The following is a 13,938-nucleotide window of genomic DNA, read 5'->3' as shown; positions in this document are numbered from 1 at the left end:
GTCATAGAGCAACTATGGAAACTGGGGGAAGGGAGGAGATATAAAATAACATGATAGAATCCAGAATCCACTCAATTCAGAAAAGATCAAGAAAAATCAGAGGGCACAACCCACTGAGAAAGATCAAGCAGTTATATTTTTAATATACACTATTTTTATTTAGACCAGCAAAGAGCTTAAATATCATCATTTCAAATGTGTGGCATCATTAGAAAGAGTTCTTTGTGAAAAATACAGGAAATGCCAATTTGGGAACTGATTTTAACAGAATATTAGAGATTATCACGAAAACATGAGGTTCTCTTTACTTTGAGCCTCATATTGCTAGCAAATAATTTACAGGTCCCATTTCCCCATATTGGATCAGTGATTAAAATAAGGTTGTGTGTGTATGTGTATGTGTGTGTGCGTGAGTGTGTGTTTCACATGAATTTAAAATCTTCAGTTCTTAAACATTGCAAGAAAAAGGATTCCCCCAAGAAAGAGATTTGTTTTTTAAGGTAGCAATCAAATAGTGGAGCTGGATTCCTCTATGTGCAACAGCTAAATAGAAAAAATCTTTCACATTATCAGACTCAGTTTTGAGTAACACATCTCCCCAATTCCAGTGTCCTCTGATGAGGATGATCTTGGCTTCTGGGCCTTCAAGAGTGCCGGTACTGTATCATGGGATCCTCAGCCCAGGCGGGGTAGGATAAGGCCAGATTCTCAGAGACACTGTCCTCAATGGGCCAACCCCAGGTTATGAAGAAAGGACCGAGGTTTCTGTTGACTTCCTGAGAGAAGGTTTCTGCCCACAGGTTCATCCTTTTTGTGTTGTCATGTGGGATGTTGCTCATCGTTTGGTACTTTGCTAAAATGTGGATGTAGGAGTCCCAACCAAAGGCTTCCTGCAGCTGAAGAAAAATAGGGCAATTGTATAGATCTGTGATCTGTACCTCAGCTATTACATTATTTTACATTATATGACCTTACATTGTTTAGATCAAAGGCCACCAGTATAAAAACATAAACATCAACATCTTTTTGAGAAAGACTTCCCCCACCCCCACCCCTACAATCCTACACTGAGGTAGTCCTCAACTTACGAACACAATTGTGCCCCAGATTCCTGTTGCTTAGTGAAATATTGTTAAATGAGTTTTGCCTCATTTTACGACTTTGCCTGCCACAGTTCTTAAGTAAATCACTGCAGATGTTAAGTCAGTAACATGGTTGTTAAGTGAATCTGGCTTCCCCATTGACTTTGCTTCTCAGAAGGTCACAAAAGAAGAACACATGATCCCAGGACACTGCAACTGTCATAAATATGAATCAGTTACCAAGCGTCTGAGTTTAGATGGAGGGGATGGTACAAGTGTCGCAAGTGTGAAAAACAGTTATGCCACTTTTCTCAATGCCATTGTAACTTTGAACAGTCACTAAATGAACTGTTGTAAGTTGAGGACTATCCAGTGATCTTCCACGAACAGCTTTCTTACCTGCAAATAGGGTTCCAGTGCAGTGAACCCTTTAAAGCCACTCAGATTAGCTCCATTTCTAATGTAGTTCTCAATCCTCTCCTTTCTTGCATGCGGTTGAAGCTCCGAATGGGCTATTTCTCGGGAGATGCTCAGCACAGTCTCATTGACATAAACAGACCAGAGGTTGCAGGTGGCTTCTGTGGTGTGGGGTGGGAAATTCCACCCACTTTTCTGCTGGTTATGACCCAGTTCGTGGATTGGGGCCCAGGTTCCTTTGGCATAGAAAGCTTGCACATCTATGATCTCAGGTAGGGCATTTACATTACTCATGACTGGATAGCCAGCATGCATCCAACCTAAGGAAAAAATTGGGATACAGTTACACAGATCCTACATTGCAGAAGGGAAAAATAATAAGATTGGGTGGGCAAACTTTAGCCCAGAATTGATTTGGCCTTTTACTATTTTCAAGTATCCTCTGCAAAAAAATCCCTTCAAATTTCTGAAAATGGCTGTCTATCTGTTCCCTGCAGTCTCCATATAAACAGAATTTTTCAGCAAAATGATAAGGATTGCGCCATTAAGACTTGAACCATCTTTCGGAACATGCAATGTCTGGATACATATGGCAAAGAAGCAAAATACACTGCAACAGTTCGGTGTAGTTTTTGAGTGCCGTTTCTGCAGATATCTCTGCCTGCAGTTTCTTTTCTCTTCAAAACAATCTCAAAAAGACAGAGAAGAGGGGAAGAAAGAAAAAGTGATCGTACTACTTTTGGCTTGCTTTATCTCATCAAATACTCCCAGGGCTTCCATTCTCTCATGGATGTAGGTGTGAATCCAAAAAATATACTTTACTCCACAGTTTGCAAATTTTCCCAGTTCTGGGTGCCCTTAATATCTCGGTAGTTTTTTCATGATGTCCTTGGTGATTTTACAAACTCTGCTGCAGAAACCCAGGGCAATGCAGATCTCTAACTGTGATATTTTACTAAATTTTAGTAAATGATCTTTATAAGTCCATTTATGAAGTAGAAAAATATCCCATGGTGCACTTGTTAGCTTGCTGCAGTGCATTGGGGAACGATGCGAATTGCAGCATTAGTACAATAATTATAACACATTTTGACCTGTAAATTAGGAAAGCAGACCAGTACAACCTGTGATGTGAACTAGTTTATACTTGCCTGCTGATATTTGAACATCTACCACAATCCTCTCTGGTCTGGGAAAAACAGGAGGGATGGCTGATAAGTGGGCGATGGCCCTCATCATCTGATCCCAGGTTTGGAGTAGGAAAGTGATCCCATCATGACTACGTACAGCATCTGATGGCAGTGTGAGGATGATATTTTCAGTTTCAAGTTCTGCCCAGGGAGTGGGATAGTGGCGGATAGTATCTTGCCAGTCCTGGATGCTGGTTTCACCTAAAGAAACATTTAAAACAAAACATCTGGATACATTATATTCTTCAACCAAACATAGGTTGGAGAAAGAAAACACTTTCCTGATCACAATATTTTGAAAGGTGTGGCAATAGTACATTCCAGGAAAAGGCAAAAAGGTGCAGGAATTTCACCTTTATTTTCCACCAGTTTTCTTTACCAAATCTCTGTTACATCCATTGTCCTGGGAAATGTTATTGATATTTTTTTTTTGTTGGAATTCATTGTTGGGATGTATTCTATGCAACAATTGCAGTAGTATTCATCCAGTAGATGGCAGTGTTTACAGGTTTGGATCTATGGTATATGGTCTGCTCTTTTTTTCAAAGTAGAATTTCCCATTTTCTGTTACAGTGTAAAACAGTTGAGCAGTAAAGCATATGGTGATTGTACTCTTTGCTCTGTGGTGCTATATATAAACAGAATCTCTAACATTTTTTGCCATAGAAAGAGCAATTGTGAGAAATCGCCCATTTTTAAAATGAACTTTCCAAGATATCCAGGTGAATTTATTTCATATTTCTAATTTTTCATTGCAGAGCAATGACTGCATAAAGAATTCATAATTATATTCAAGGCCTTTGAATAGAATATACTATAGTCTCCTGGTTTAAATATGAACTTTTCTGGGCTTCAACATACTGTATTTCCCCATGTATAAGCCACCCCTTTTTTCCAAAATTTTCAAGCCCAAAAAGTAGGGGGGTGGCATATACAAAGCAGGTACACTTTTTATACGTGAAAAATGCATAAAATAATAAAGTAGGAATAAACTGGTTTTCCAGCAGTATGCTATACTTTTTTGTAAAAATTATAAGTGATGATACGATTACGAGTACGCAATAGAAATGCATACGCTAGGCATCGGCCTGAATGCTTCGTTCCTACTCTCATTTCGATGCGTAGATTGCTAGCATCGCCCGCACCGCTTTCGGCGTCATGACCGAAGTTGTAGATCTAGATGTCGAATTTTGTTTCTTTGTAAATTTTCTTTCTTCATAACTTGTTTCTCTAATAAAATATTTTTTTCAAAACTTCACAGTCCAAAAATTGGGGTGGTGGTGGCTTATACAAAGGGGGTGCTTATACATGGGGAAATACGGTAATTTCAGGATGATACTGACAAAGTGATGCTTTGGCTATCCTTTCGCAGTACCTGCAGGCTGTGAAGAGGTCTGGATGAAGGACAATAGGCTCCGGTTGAGTCCTGGTAAAACAGAATGGCTGGAGGTTCCAGGTGCCTCCTGTTTGTTATCTTTAATTCTGGATAGGGTATTACTACCCCAGACAGATCAGCGTGCAACCCGAGCGGTGTTTTGCTTAGACTCACGAACTCCTGCTCAAAGCGCATATGGCAGTTGCAGCTATGATGGCCTTTGTGCAGCTATGTGTTGTGTACCATTTACACCCTTATCTGGATCATGACACTCTGTGGACACCGCACAGTCACTCTCACTTTGGTCATCTCTCTCAGATAGATTATTGCAACACACTCTATTCTTCAACAGCATTCAGCTGGTGGAGAATGTGGCAGTGTGCATGCTTCTGGGGCCCTTAGAGTGACAAATAGAATACTATTGTTTTGTCATTCCATTTCCAATTCGAAGTGGTGGTTATTACATTTACAGCCCTATATGGCATGTATCTTGCCCTCCCCCCCCCCCCGAGACTAGCCTGTCCCACTTGCTCCAGAAGATGCGGCGTCCAGTCTAACCCATTGGCCAAGGAATTCTGGCTGGTGGGGTCAAGGATAAGAGCCTTTTCTGTTTTGCCCACAGCGTTCTACAACATTCTATCACAGTAAGTAAGACATGTTCTCACGCTTCTGTCCCTTCAGAAGAGTTTGAACATCTGGTTTTGCTAATTGGTTTAAGGCCCCAAAGGGAGCACTCACCATCAAATGTGTTTCAGGAGATAAGACAACGATCTCATCCCCGTGCCATGCATCTCCTTGGTTCTATTTTTATATAGTGTTGTTATTTTTAATAATTTCTATAATCATCTTTTTATTGTTTGTAAGCCACCTACTGGGTGTCTAAATGGAGATGGACTCCTGATAATTTGCTGCATCCAATACCTTTTGAAGAAAGATCAGTTCAGGGCCAACAAACAAAGCAGAAAAGTTTTGAACTTCATAAATTGAGGAAGGAGTTGTCTTACCATGCTTGAAATAAGGAGCATGGGTGGCCCCTTCGATGGTGACAGAGAAGTAGCCTAAAGAAGAATTCTTTGGTACAATAATGTACAGGAGGCCTCCCCACAAACTGGAGATCTCCATTTTCTCCCTCTGCACGCGAAACCGTCTTGTTACAACTGGGGGACGCTTCCATTCCTTGAGATTAACTAAATTATCAGTGTGGCACCCAATCTGCACCTGTGGAAAACAACATCGATTGAAACAAACAAGTCACAATGAAGAGAAATGGCTGAGGTGGTGTGTGTTTCAAGCATCTAAAAAAAAGGAAGACTAACTCTGACTTTGATTAGAAGTGCTAAAAATTTATGTTTCTCCATCTTGGCAACATTAAAAGGTGTAGATTTCAACTTCCAGAATTCCTCAGCTGGTTGGCAGGGAAATTATGAGAGCTGAAGCCCATCTGATACTGATATAAATAATAAAATATTTATAAATCAATGCCACTATATTAATACTAAATACTATCCTATTAGTAATATGTCTTTTATACACACACACACACACACACACACACATAGATGCCCACACACACTAATACAACTGTATATTGTATTCATACTAAAATATTTAATATAAAATATTAATCATATGTATAGTTTATTCTATTTACTCTTTATTATTATTATTTATTCTAATAAATAATAGTCTCCTTTTTCTTGTACATTGTGCTCATTTCAATATTCAAGCACCTCCAGGTACATGTTTGAAATGAAAAACATTAGGAAAGAGTTTAAATATTTTTAGGATGAAGGGCATAGTTTTTTTTTTAAAGAACTGTGGAAGGACAACATACCTGAGCAGGTGAGAAGCACCTGTGTCCTTTTGGGCCCTCCCTCGTTGTTAGGACAACCCAGCTGCCAATCAAACAGTAATGACCAATCAAACAGAATCATTGGGCAGGAGGCAGAGGGAAGACAAGATGGCTGCCTGGGACCTCTGCAGCCAAAGGACTCATGAAGACAAGGCCGAATGAACAGAGCCAAAGCTTGGGAGTTAAATAAAAAGGCAAATTAAAAGAGATTGCCCTGATGAGGAGAGGCAACCAGGAAGGAAGCAGCAACTAAAAAAACTGGTGAGAGAGGGGTGTGTTTTTTTCCTTCCCTCAGGATCTAGCATGAAGGAAAATCTTTCAAGCCATTTCCCTCAGATAGGGCTAAGATTTATAAAAAGAAGAGAAGAATCAAGAAGCTCATCCAGGACCAAAGAAGGAGAAAAGATGAAGCCAAATATGAGCCAGTGGCCAATCAAACAGAAGTGCTGGGCATGAGGCTAAAAGGAGGGAAGACAAGATGGCTGCCTGGAGCTCTTCTGTCACAGACCTCATGAGGACATCACTGACTAAACCAAGGATGAGGGGAAAAATTTCCGTCAGGTAGAGCCAAGACTGGCGAAAGGCAAACAATTCTTAAGTCCCACCAAGAAAAGATGAGGAAAAAGCCAAAATGTGAATAAAAATAGAAAGTAGAAACTAAAAAAATGATCAAAGATCAAATTCTGGTGAAAAAGTATAGTTCTACAGAGAGTGACAAATTAAGACGAGAAATAGAGAAGTTGGCCATTATTAAATATTTTGAAGGTAAAGAAAATAAATATATGAAAATGTACTGAAATTGGACTTTGAAGAATGTAGTGTAGATAAAGAGCCTATAGAAAATACTTAAAATAGAAAATCTTTTTGTTATTGAGATTAACTTCGGCTCTACTTGAAAGCGTTATAATTGTTTTCGCAAACTTTCTTTTTTGGAAAATAGAAATAGTCCTCCTTTTCTTTTCCTGCACTTGCCCTTTTTTCTACGAGATGCAACAAAATTTCAACATTCATTTCCCATAATCTCATCTTTATTTTATCTTTATTTATTTAGTGAACTTCTATGAGACCCCTTTCACCTGGACATGACATTAAGTGGCTTACAATCATGTACAAGAAATATTAAAACATCAGGGCAAAATAGTAACATTCAACTAGCTTAAAATGGACAAAGATGGGGAGGCGGCAGCAAAATGTGTGGGAGGAGGGGGGTATCTTATCTTAGTGTGTTAAGGATCTGCAGAATCTTAACCATATATCATGATATGTAATTTAGAGTTAATATTACCTGCAATTTTGCGTTGAGAGTGGAGGGTGGGAATAATAAAGTGACCGTTGTTGCTGGAGGAGCGTACATGCCAGTGCTTCTCCAAGCCTCATTTCCTAAAAACAAAGTATAAAAACTTTCAGAGGGTCATGTTTATACACATAAATGAAAAATAATGTCCTGCACACATAGGTTATTATCTTGAAAGGAGCACTTCTTATTCAAAATTAAACAACATTCCATACCTGTATTGCTTCCATTTACTTGAATGTTTTGAGGAGGTGCCGTAGGATAAGAGCTTGGATAATTTGGCATCAGGCTGGGTACTAAACCTTGAAATTCTGGTAGAACTTTATAGAGCACAGAAGCTATTCGAAGTAAAATGGCTTGGTCTGAATTGGATTGGATTGGATTATGTACACTGACCTCAGGAATCCCTTTAATTTGAACCAAGCCTAGAGCTTCTTCCTGAACTGAAGAGAAAGGACGGGAGTTCATAGCTGGGATTTCAAGGAATATCATAATGTCTTGCACCAACTTTTGGAGCCACAAAGAATATGGTGGTTGTAGAATTTGCTCATTTTGAATATGTTCTTTGAACTTCAAGAATGCTTTTCGGAAAAGATAAGTGGAAGCTACTTCACTGGGCTCTCCAGCAGGACAGCTGTTTTCAGCTACGTGAAAATAGCTTTGAATAATCCCAATTCCAAATTTATTCAGGATCTTATTTCCTGGATATTCTGCAATAGCACTGGAGTCAGGATTCACAGAAGCCCAATACCAAGACTGACCTCCAATTAGGAGTCCTCCTCCTTCAGAAACAAATTCGTGGATGCTTTCCATCTCTTTGGCATCGTAGGCCATACAACAGTATATGCCTAGGCCTTCTTTAAAGTTGGTTAGCTGACAGGGAACCTCTGCTTGGTTTAACATGGAGTAAAGTTCCTGTAAGCTGTCTCCAATGCCCACTTTTCTTTCCTTTCCAGCAGAAAGCCAACTGATGGCATTGAGGAGGAAAGTCTTCATTGATGGCATTTTGAGGAAACCTTCATGAGAGGCAACTACAATGCGTCCTCGACCGTAGTATGCAGCTGCCAGGAAGGAGTGGTAGGTATCACTTATGCCAACTGGAAATGCCAAGGCTCCATGGATAAGCAAGGGAGATGGAACCATTTGATTCTGGAGGTCATCGCCCTTTACATTGAATCTCTCCACTCCTTTCAGAAGAGTTTGTAAATCCTGTTGAATATTTAAGCCATGTCTTTAAAAAAAACAGTAAAATTATATTTTCCATGGGTACGATAGTCTTCAGACTAAAATCCTAACATTGGAAGAGTGGCTTGAGTAAATATGAGCTGTAATATCAAGTATCAGCGTTGCAAAGTGGAGAAGGAGAAGAGGAAGGAGAAGAAAAGGAGGAGGATAAGGAGAAACAGAAGGGGAAGGGGAAGAAGGAAGGGGAGAGGAGAAGAAGGAGGAGGAGGCAAAAGAGAAGAAGGAGGAGGAGGAGGAGGCTAGTGTGCTGCTAAATGGATACTGGATAAGAAAAGCATTGAAAGCTGAATAGACACTTGTTCAGATTCCTGTGCTGAACCTCCCCAAATTTCTTATTATAATATTTTTGTAAGGTAAAAGCATAAGAACCTCCGTTTCCCCAAATTGAAGGCAATGCTTTTTGGTATAATTTTATTGGAAGAATTGGATGGAAGCCTCATAGATCTTCCATAAAACCAAAATAATCTGCCTGCTTAAGAAGCTGTCTGTTGCTCTATTGGTCCTATTTCATCTATAAGAGGGTGTTTGTCATTTCTGACAGGGAAGAAATATAAATTTTCTTTTAACCCTGAATATGTTAAATTTAAAGAATCTGTAGAAATAATTCCAAAATAAATGCATCATTTGTGTTTTTGTCAAATAATTGAGGAAACCAATAAGGCTGGATGCATTTTCCCCAGTCCACTCAGTTCAAGCTGGGTGAATGAAATCAATTTATACAGTCATGATATATGAAACTGAAAGTCTTTTCAATTTGAGGGACATTGGACTTTATTGTAAAGTTCCATATCCTTGCTTCTAAAGCATAAATAGAAAATACAACAATAAAATGTCAACAAATTATCAATCCCCTTGTTAATGATTATTAAATTAGATACATGATAGTTTGTTCCTGCCTTCCCAATCTAGAAGTACAATAATCCCATCCTCCATGGAGACTACTATACAAGTTAGCGGACACCATATTTAAAAAGCCCATGGCATACAATCCAACATTCTCAAAAATAATTTTTGGAATGAGACAATTGGTTAATCTGGGGTAGCCCATTTTGCAAACTTGTATTCACTTGGCTAGTGTCCTGTCAGTGTGTGAGAAAGTTGAGGGCTGTTTGGAAACTGGAATAGTATTTGCTATGTGAACAAGGAGACAGCAAGGAGCCTGGGAGTGGCTTAGCTCATCTGTTCTGTACTAAAGCTGCTTGCTGCTCTGAAACTGAAACTCCTCTCCTCTGCTTGTGTTTTGCATTTGGAACAGATTTCTTTTCAGGTGGGGAGAGGGAGTAGAACTCCTTAGCATCAGAGAATGTTAATAATAATATAGGAAATACTCTAAATACTCTGATGGTCATTTTGAAAAATCCCTTTCTTAGTGAGCACCTAGTAGCTAAGAGGAACATAAGTGCCAAATTTCAAGTTTTGGGGTTTACAGTTCTGGAGATTTTGTGATGATGCGTGAGTGGTATTTCATTTTTATATATATAGAAGATTAATAACCACAGAAAAAAGATGGATTAATACTTACTCAGTGATGAGGGGAATCCTAGGAATTTTTTCAGGCACAGAGAAAACACCATTTTCTCCCACATTGCCAGTGAAATACACTCCAGCCACACTGGTCATCAGGTTTCCAGGAAAGCGAACCAGGACTGCCTCCTTCCCATGTTGATATGACCAGTACCAAGCTTGACCACCAATGAGCAGTCCACCGCCTCTCTTCACAAACTGCACAAGGTCATCAACTTGCTTATCCTCATAGACATTTCTGCAGAATACTCCAAGGGAGTCCTCAAGTGTTGCATCTGGTTGAACTTTAATGCCATTACTGAGGAGCAACTCAGAGAGGGCACCTAGGCTTCTGTGGACTCCTATAAGTGCTGTTGTGGAAGGCCTGAGCCAGGTCAGAGCATTTTTAATGAACGTCAAGAACTGGGGAAGCATTAACATGGATTCATGGGCAGTGACCACCATCCGGCCTTTCCCATATTGGGATGCAGCTATGAGAACGTGGCCCTTGGAATCTACAAGCACTGGGAAGGCTTGATCTCCTATGAGCAAAAGCTCACAAGGATTGAAACCTCCTGTGACATCGATGGACAGAATGCCCCTTACTAAAGAATGGTAAGAATTTTGGGGATCCATTAGAAAGTTGTGCCGCTGGATCTGGAAAAAAAAAGCTTAAATTTTATGTTGCATATTACAGGACATGCAAACATTCACAAAACCATTCAGATACCTATGAGGTGTCAAGTGGGGGCTGTGATTTTTCTTGGAGTATTGCTGGACATTATTGTACAGCTATATCATTTCTATACTACTAGTTGTGCTCAGTTTCTAACACACTTTTTTTTCATTCAGATTGATGTTACTTTAGAGTCTCTTGTAATAGTTTTTGGAAAATCAGAGATGATCAATGATTGCAAAAGGCAAATGTTTCTGTCTTCAAAAACACAGAAGGGCAAAGACCCAGATAACTACAAAACAGTAGTGGGATTCAAAAAAATTTAGTACTGTTTCTGTGGCATGGCTTGGTGGGAATGGCAGGGGAAGGATACTGTAAAATCTCCACTCTCACCCCATTCCAGGAGGTTACTGCAAAATCCCATTCCCTCCCCACCCCACTAACCTGCTTTGCAGCTCCGTTCTCCTGTGCAGGGCAACCAAAGAAGACCCAACCAATCAGCTGGGACTCAGGAAGCAGAGAATAGATAGGGACGGGACCAGAAAGAGGAGATATTGTGAACTACTTAAAATTTCCACCAACGGTTCTCCGAACTACTCAAAATTTCTGCTACCGGTTCTCTAGAACTGGTCAGAACCTGCTGAATACCACCTCTGTGACAAAATAGTATGACTGTCATTAATACCAAGAAAAAAATTCTGGAAAAAGATTATTATGAGGCAGTTTGTTAGAAAAAAATACAATGCTCTGCATTTTGATTTAAACATGAATGATTTAGCTTACCTTTTCTGAAGCTCTTGAAACTTAGGTGGGCCTCCTTGAAGTGCCTCCCTCTAAAGTGAGGCTAAGCATTTCTGGGAACATTATTTATAGATTGTTGGAATGGAAATTGTGGGTGGATGACATATTCATTTCATTAGTTGGAGCAAATGCAGAAGATTTTTTTCAAGTGCAAAGGAGGAGCCACAGTTCAGATTTCCACAGAACTGTTTTGAAATCCAAAGACGGGAAAAAACAGGCTTGATCCTTATCAAATTTTCCATTGCTATTTTGATTTTACTCTAATTGATCCTGGTATTTTTCTGAGCCAGCTTCTGGGACTAGGAATGAGCGACACTTTATTGTGTTGGTTTTCTTCCTTTCTCCACAGTCAGGTCCACTTAGCGTTGACAGAGGGAGTGAGATCCCCTTCTCAGCTGGAGGAGTAAAGAAGCTCAGGGCAGTGGAAAAGGGGACTAACTCCACCGAACCTTGCACACTCATCCCCTTTTCCGGCTGCCCTGAGCTCAGAGAAAGCTGGACCGCCCTTGCCAAAGACGCTCACCTGTCAGACAGTCTACCCGCCCATTCCACCCACCTTTGCTGCACTTTGGCTGAGCCTGGCCGCTCACTTGAGGAGGGTATCCTTGTTTGTGTGCATCCTCCTGGCCCTGCAACAGTGGGCCAGGGGGTCATGTGAAAAGGAGGAGGAGGAGGAGGGTCATCTTCAGCAAAGCCACCACTGCATCTCCTGCTCACTCTTCAGCTGCGGACCTGTCCCCCTTTCGGTCATACCCTCCTCCCAGATCCCACCCCCCCACCACCCGTGTTAATGAGGTTGATGTCGACTACGGCTGGGTTGGGCCAGTGTCTCGGAGTGGAAAAGCAGGTTGTGTGACCAGGTTGACAGGGAACCGCAGGAGAGGGGTTAAAGAGCCACATGTAGCTCAGGAGCCATGGGTTGCCGACACCTGTCTTAGATTCATGGCTCCTGCTTGAAGAGCAGATAGCAGCCATATAGAAAGGCCTTGGCACAGCTTCATATTATGCGTCTGTTGTGCCCCTTTCTGGACCACGAGCCTCTACTCAGTCACTTATGCCCTTGTGACCTCTACTGCAACACACTCTACATGGGGCTACCCCTGAAGAGCATTCGGAAACTTCAACTGGTGCAGAATGTGGTTGTGCGAGTGGTAAATTGTGCCAAATATACAAGACACATAATGCCACCACTACTGCATGGGCTGTATTGGTCACTGGCATGTTTTCAGATGGAATGCAAGGTGCTGTTGTCACCTTTACAACCCTATGTGACTTGGGAACAGTTTTCTTGAGGGACTGTCGCTTTCTGAGAGTCTCTACCCATCCAATTCGATCTAGCAGGCTGGACATGCTGCTGGTCCCATCAACCAAAGAGTATCCACTGGCCAGCACTAGAAGATGTGCTTATTCAGCAGTAGCTCCTGGACTAAAGTAGCCTCTGTATTAAAGCTGGTTGCTGCTGTGAAACTGAAACTTCTCTTCTCTGCTTGTGTTTTGCATTTGGAATCCAAGTATTGAATTTCTTAAGTGGAAAATCCCCCATTTGTCTCACTACACTTTCAAATAGGTACGCTCCCATCAACTCGACAGCGGCGTTCGTCTCTGGGGCCTACATGTAATGATGAAGTCATTATTGACACACAATTGTCTTCTGGTTCTACATTTGGCCGTGCATTGGCAGGGGCCGTTACAGGAGTCCTTACTCTAGGCTCTTATCCTGGCATAATTGCTCAAGAAAACAGATGATCTATTCTTGGTCTCACCTGCAGACTTGAAAAATCCATCAATGCTACCACTGCTATTATTCATGATTTGCAGCATGAAATAGAAGACTTAAATGAAGATGTCTTACAGCAGCATTTTGCCATAGACTATCTATTAGCCTATCAGGGAGGGTTCTGTACATTAGTTGGACGCTGTGGATGTGCTGTGCATTTTCATTCTTTGAATAAAGCTATTGAGGATGAGCTTGCCAATTTACAATCATACATTTAAAATAATATCCATGCTCATTACTCACCTTTTGAGTGGCTAACCAATTGGCTCCCTGATTGGATTTGGCTCAGACAGGTTTTCTTTTATGATATAATTATTATTATTCTACTAATTGCAATCTGTTGTTTTATTCAATGTATTCCAAATTTATTCGCATTATTTCATCCTGCTTCCCCCTCTCTTAACCCTCTACAATTGCAATGCATTCATAAATCTTTGAAGCCTCCATTTAAAATAAAAAACAAGGATATGTAGAGTTGTAATTGCAGGAATGTTCCAATCTTGGATGGCAAACTTCAGATAAAGAATGTTTCCAAGCAAATACAACTCAGGCAAACAAAGTCACTAATCTAAAGGAGGATTAGAGAGAGGAAGTAAACATATATTAAACTTTAACTAGAGATAATTAATTGTATGGATTACTGTGCTGAACAGTAATGAAAGTTAAGCAGTAACCAAAGTTAACCAATGATGGAGGATAATTAAAAATGTGTATAAATGCAAGACT

At 40.4% G+C, this 13,938-nt stretch overlaps 1 protein-coding gene across 1 annotated transcript in view; it reads right to left on the bottom strand.

Moving 5' to 3' along the window:
• Positions 1-117: 117 nt before the first annotated feature.
• Positions 118-13,938, bottom strand: part of LOC113450694 (TRPM8 channel-associated factor homolog) — a 30,198-nt gene continuing 16,377 nt past the window's right edge. The window contains exons 5-11 of the mRNA XM_087935498.1: positions 9,978-10,590; positions 7,426-8,441; positions 7,202-7,296; positions 5,069-5,282; positions 2,651-2,890; positions 1,482-1,819; positions 118-896 (exon numbers count right to left, since the gene is read on the bottom strand). Of these exons, the coding sequence (XP_087791624.1) occupies positions 645-896; positions 1,482-1,819; positions 2,651-2,890; positions 5,069-5,282; positions 7,202-7,296; positions 7,426-8,441; positions 9,978-10,590 (2,768 nt within the window). The 3' untranslated portion in view covers positions 118-644. The remainder of the gene's footprint in view (positions 897-1,481; positions 1,820-2,650; positions 2,891-5,068; positions 5,283-7,201; positions 7,297-7,425; positions 8,442-9,977; positions 10,591-13,938) is intronic.

The sequence above is a fragment of the Pseudonaja textilis genome, chromosome 5 (genome assembly GCF_049901715.1).
Source record: "Pseudonaja textilis isolate UNSWEBS1 chromosome 5, rPseTex1.2, whole genome shotgun sequence".
NCBI lineage: Eukaryota > Metazoa > Chordata > Lepidosauria > Squamata > Elapidae > Pseudonaja > Pseudonaja textilis.
This window is presented reverse-complemented; position numbering and strand designations above follow the sequence as displayed.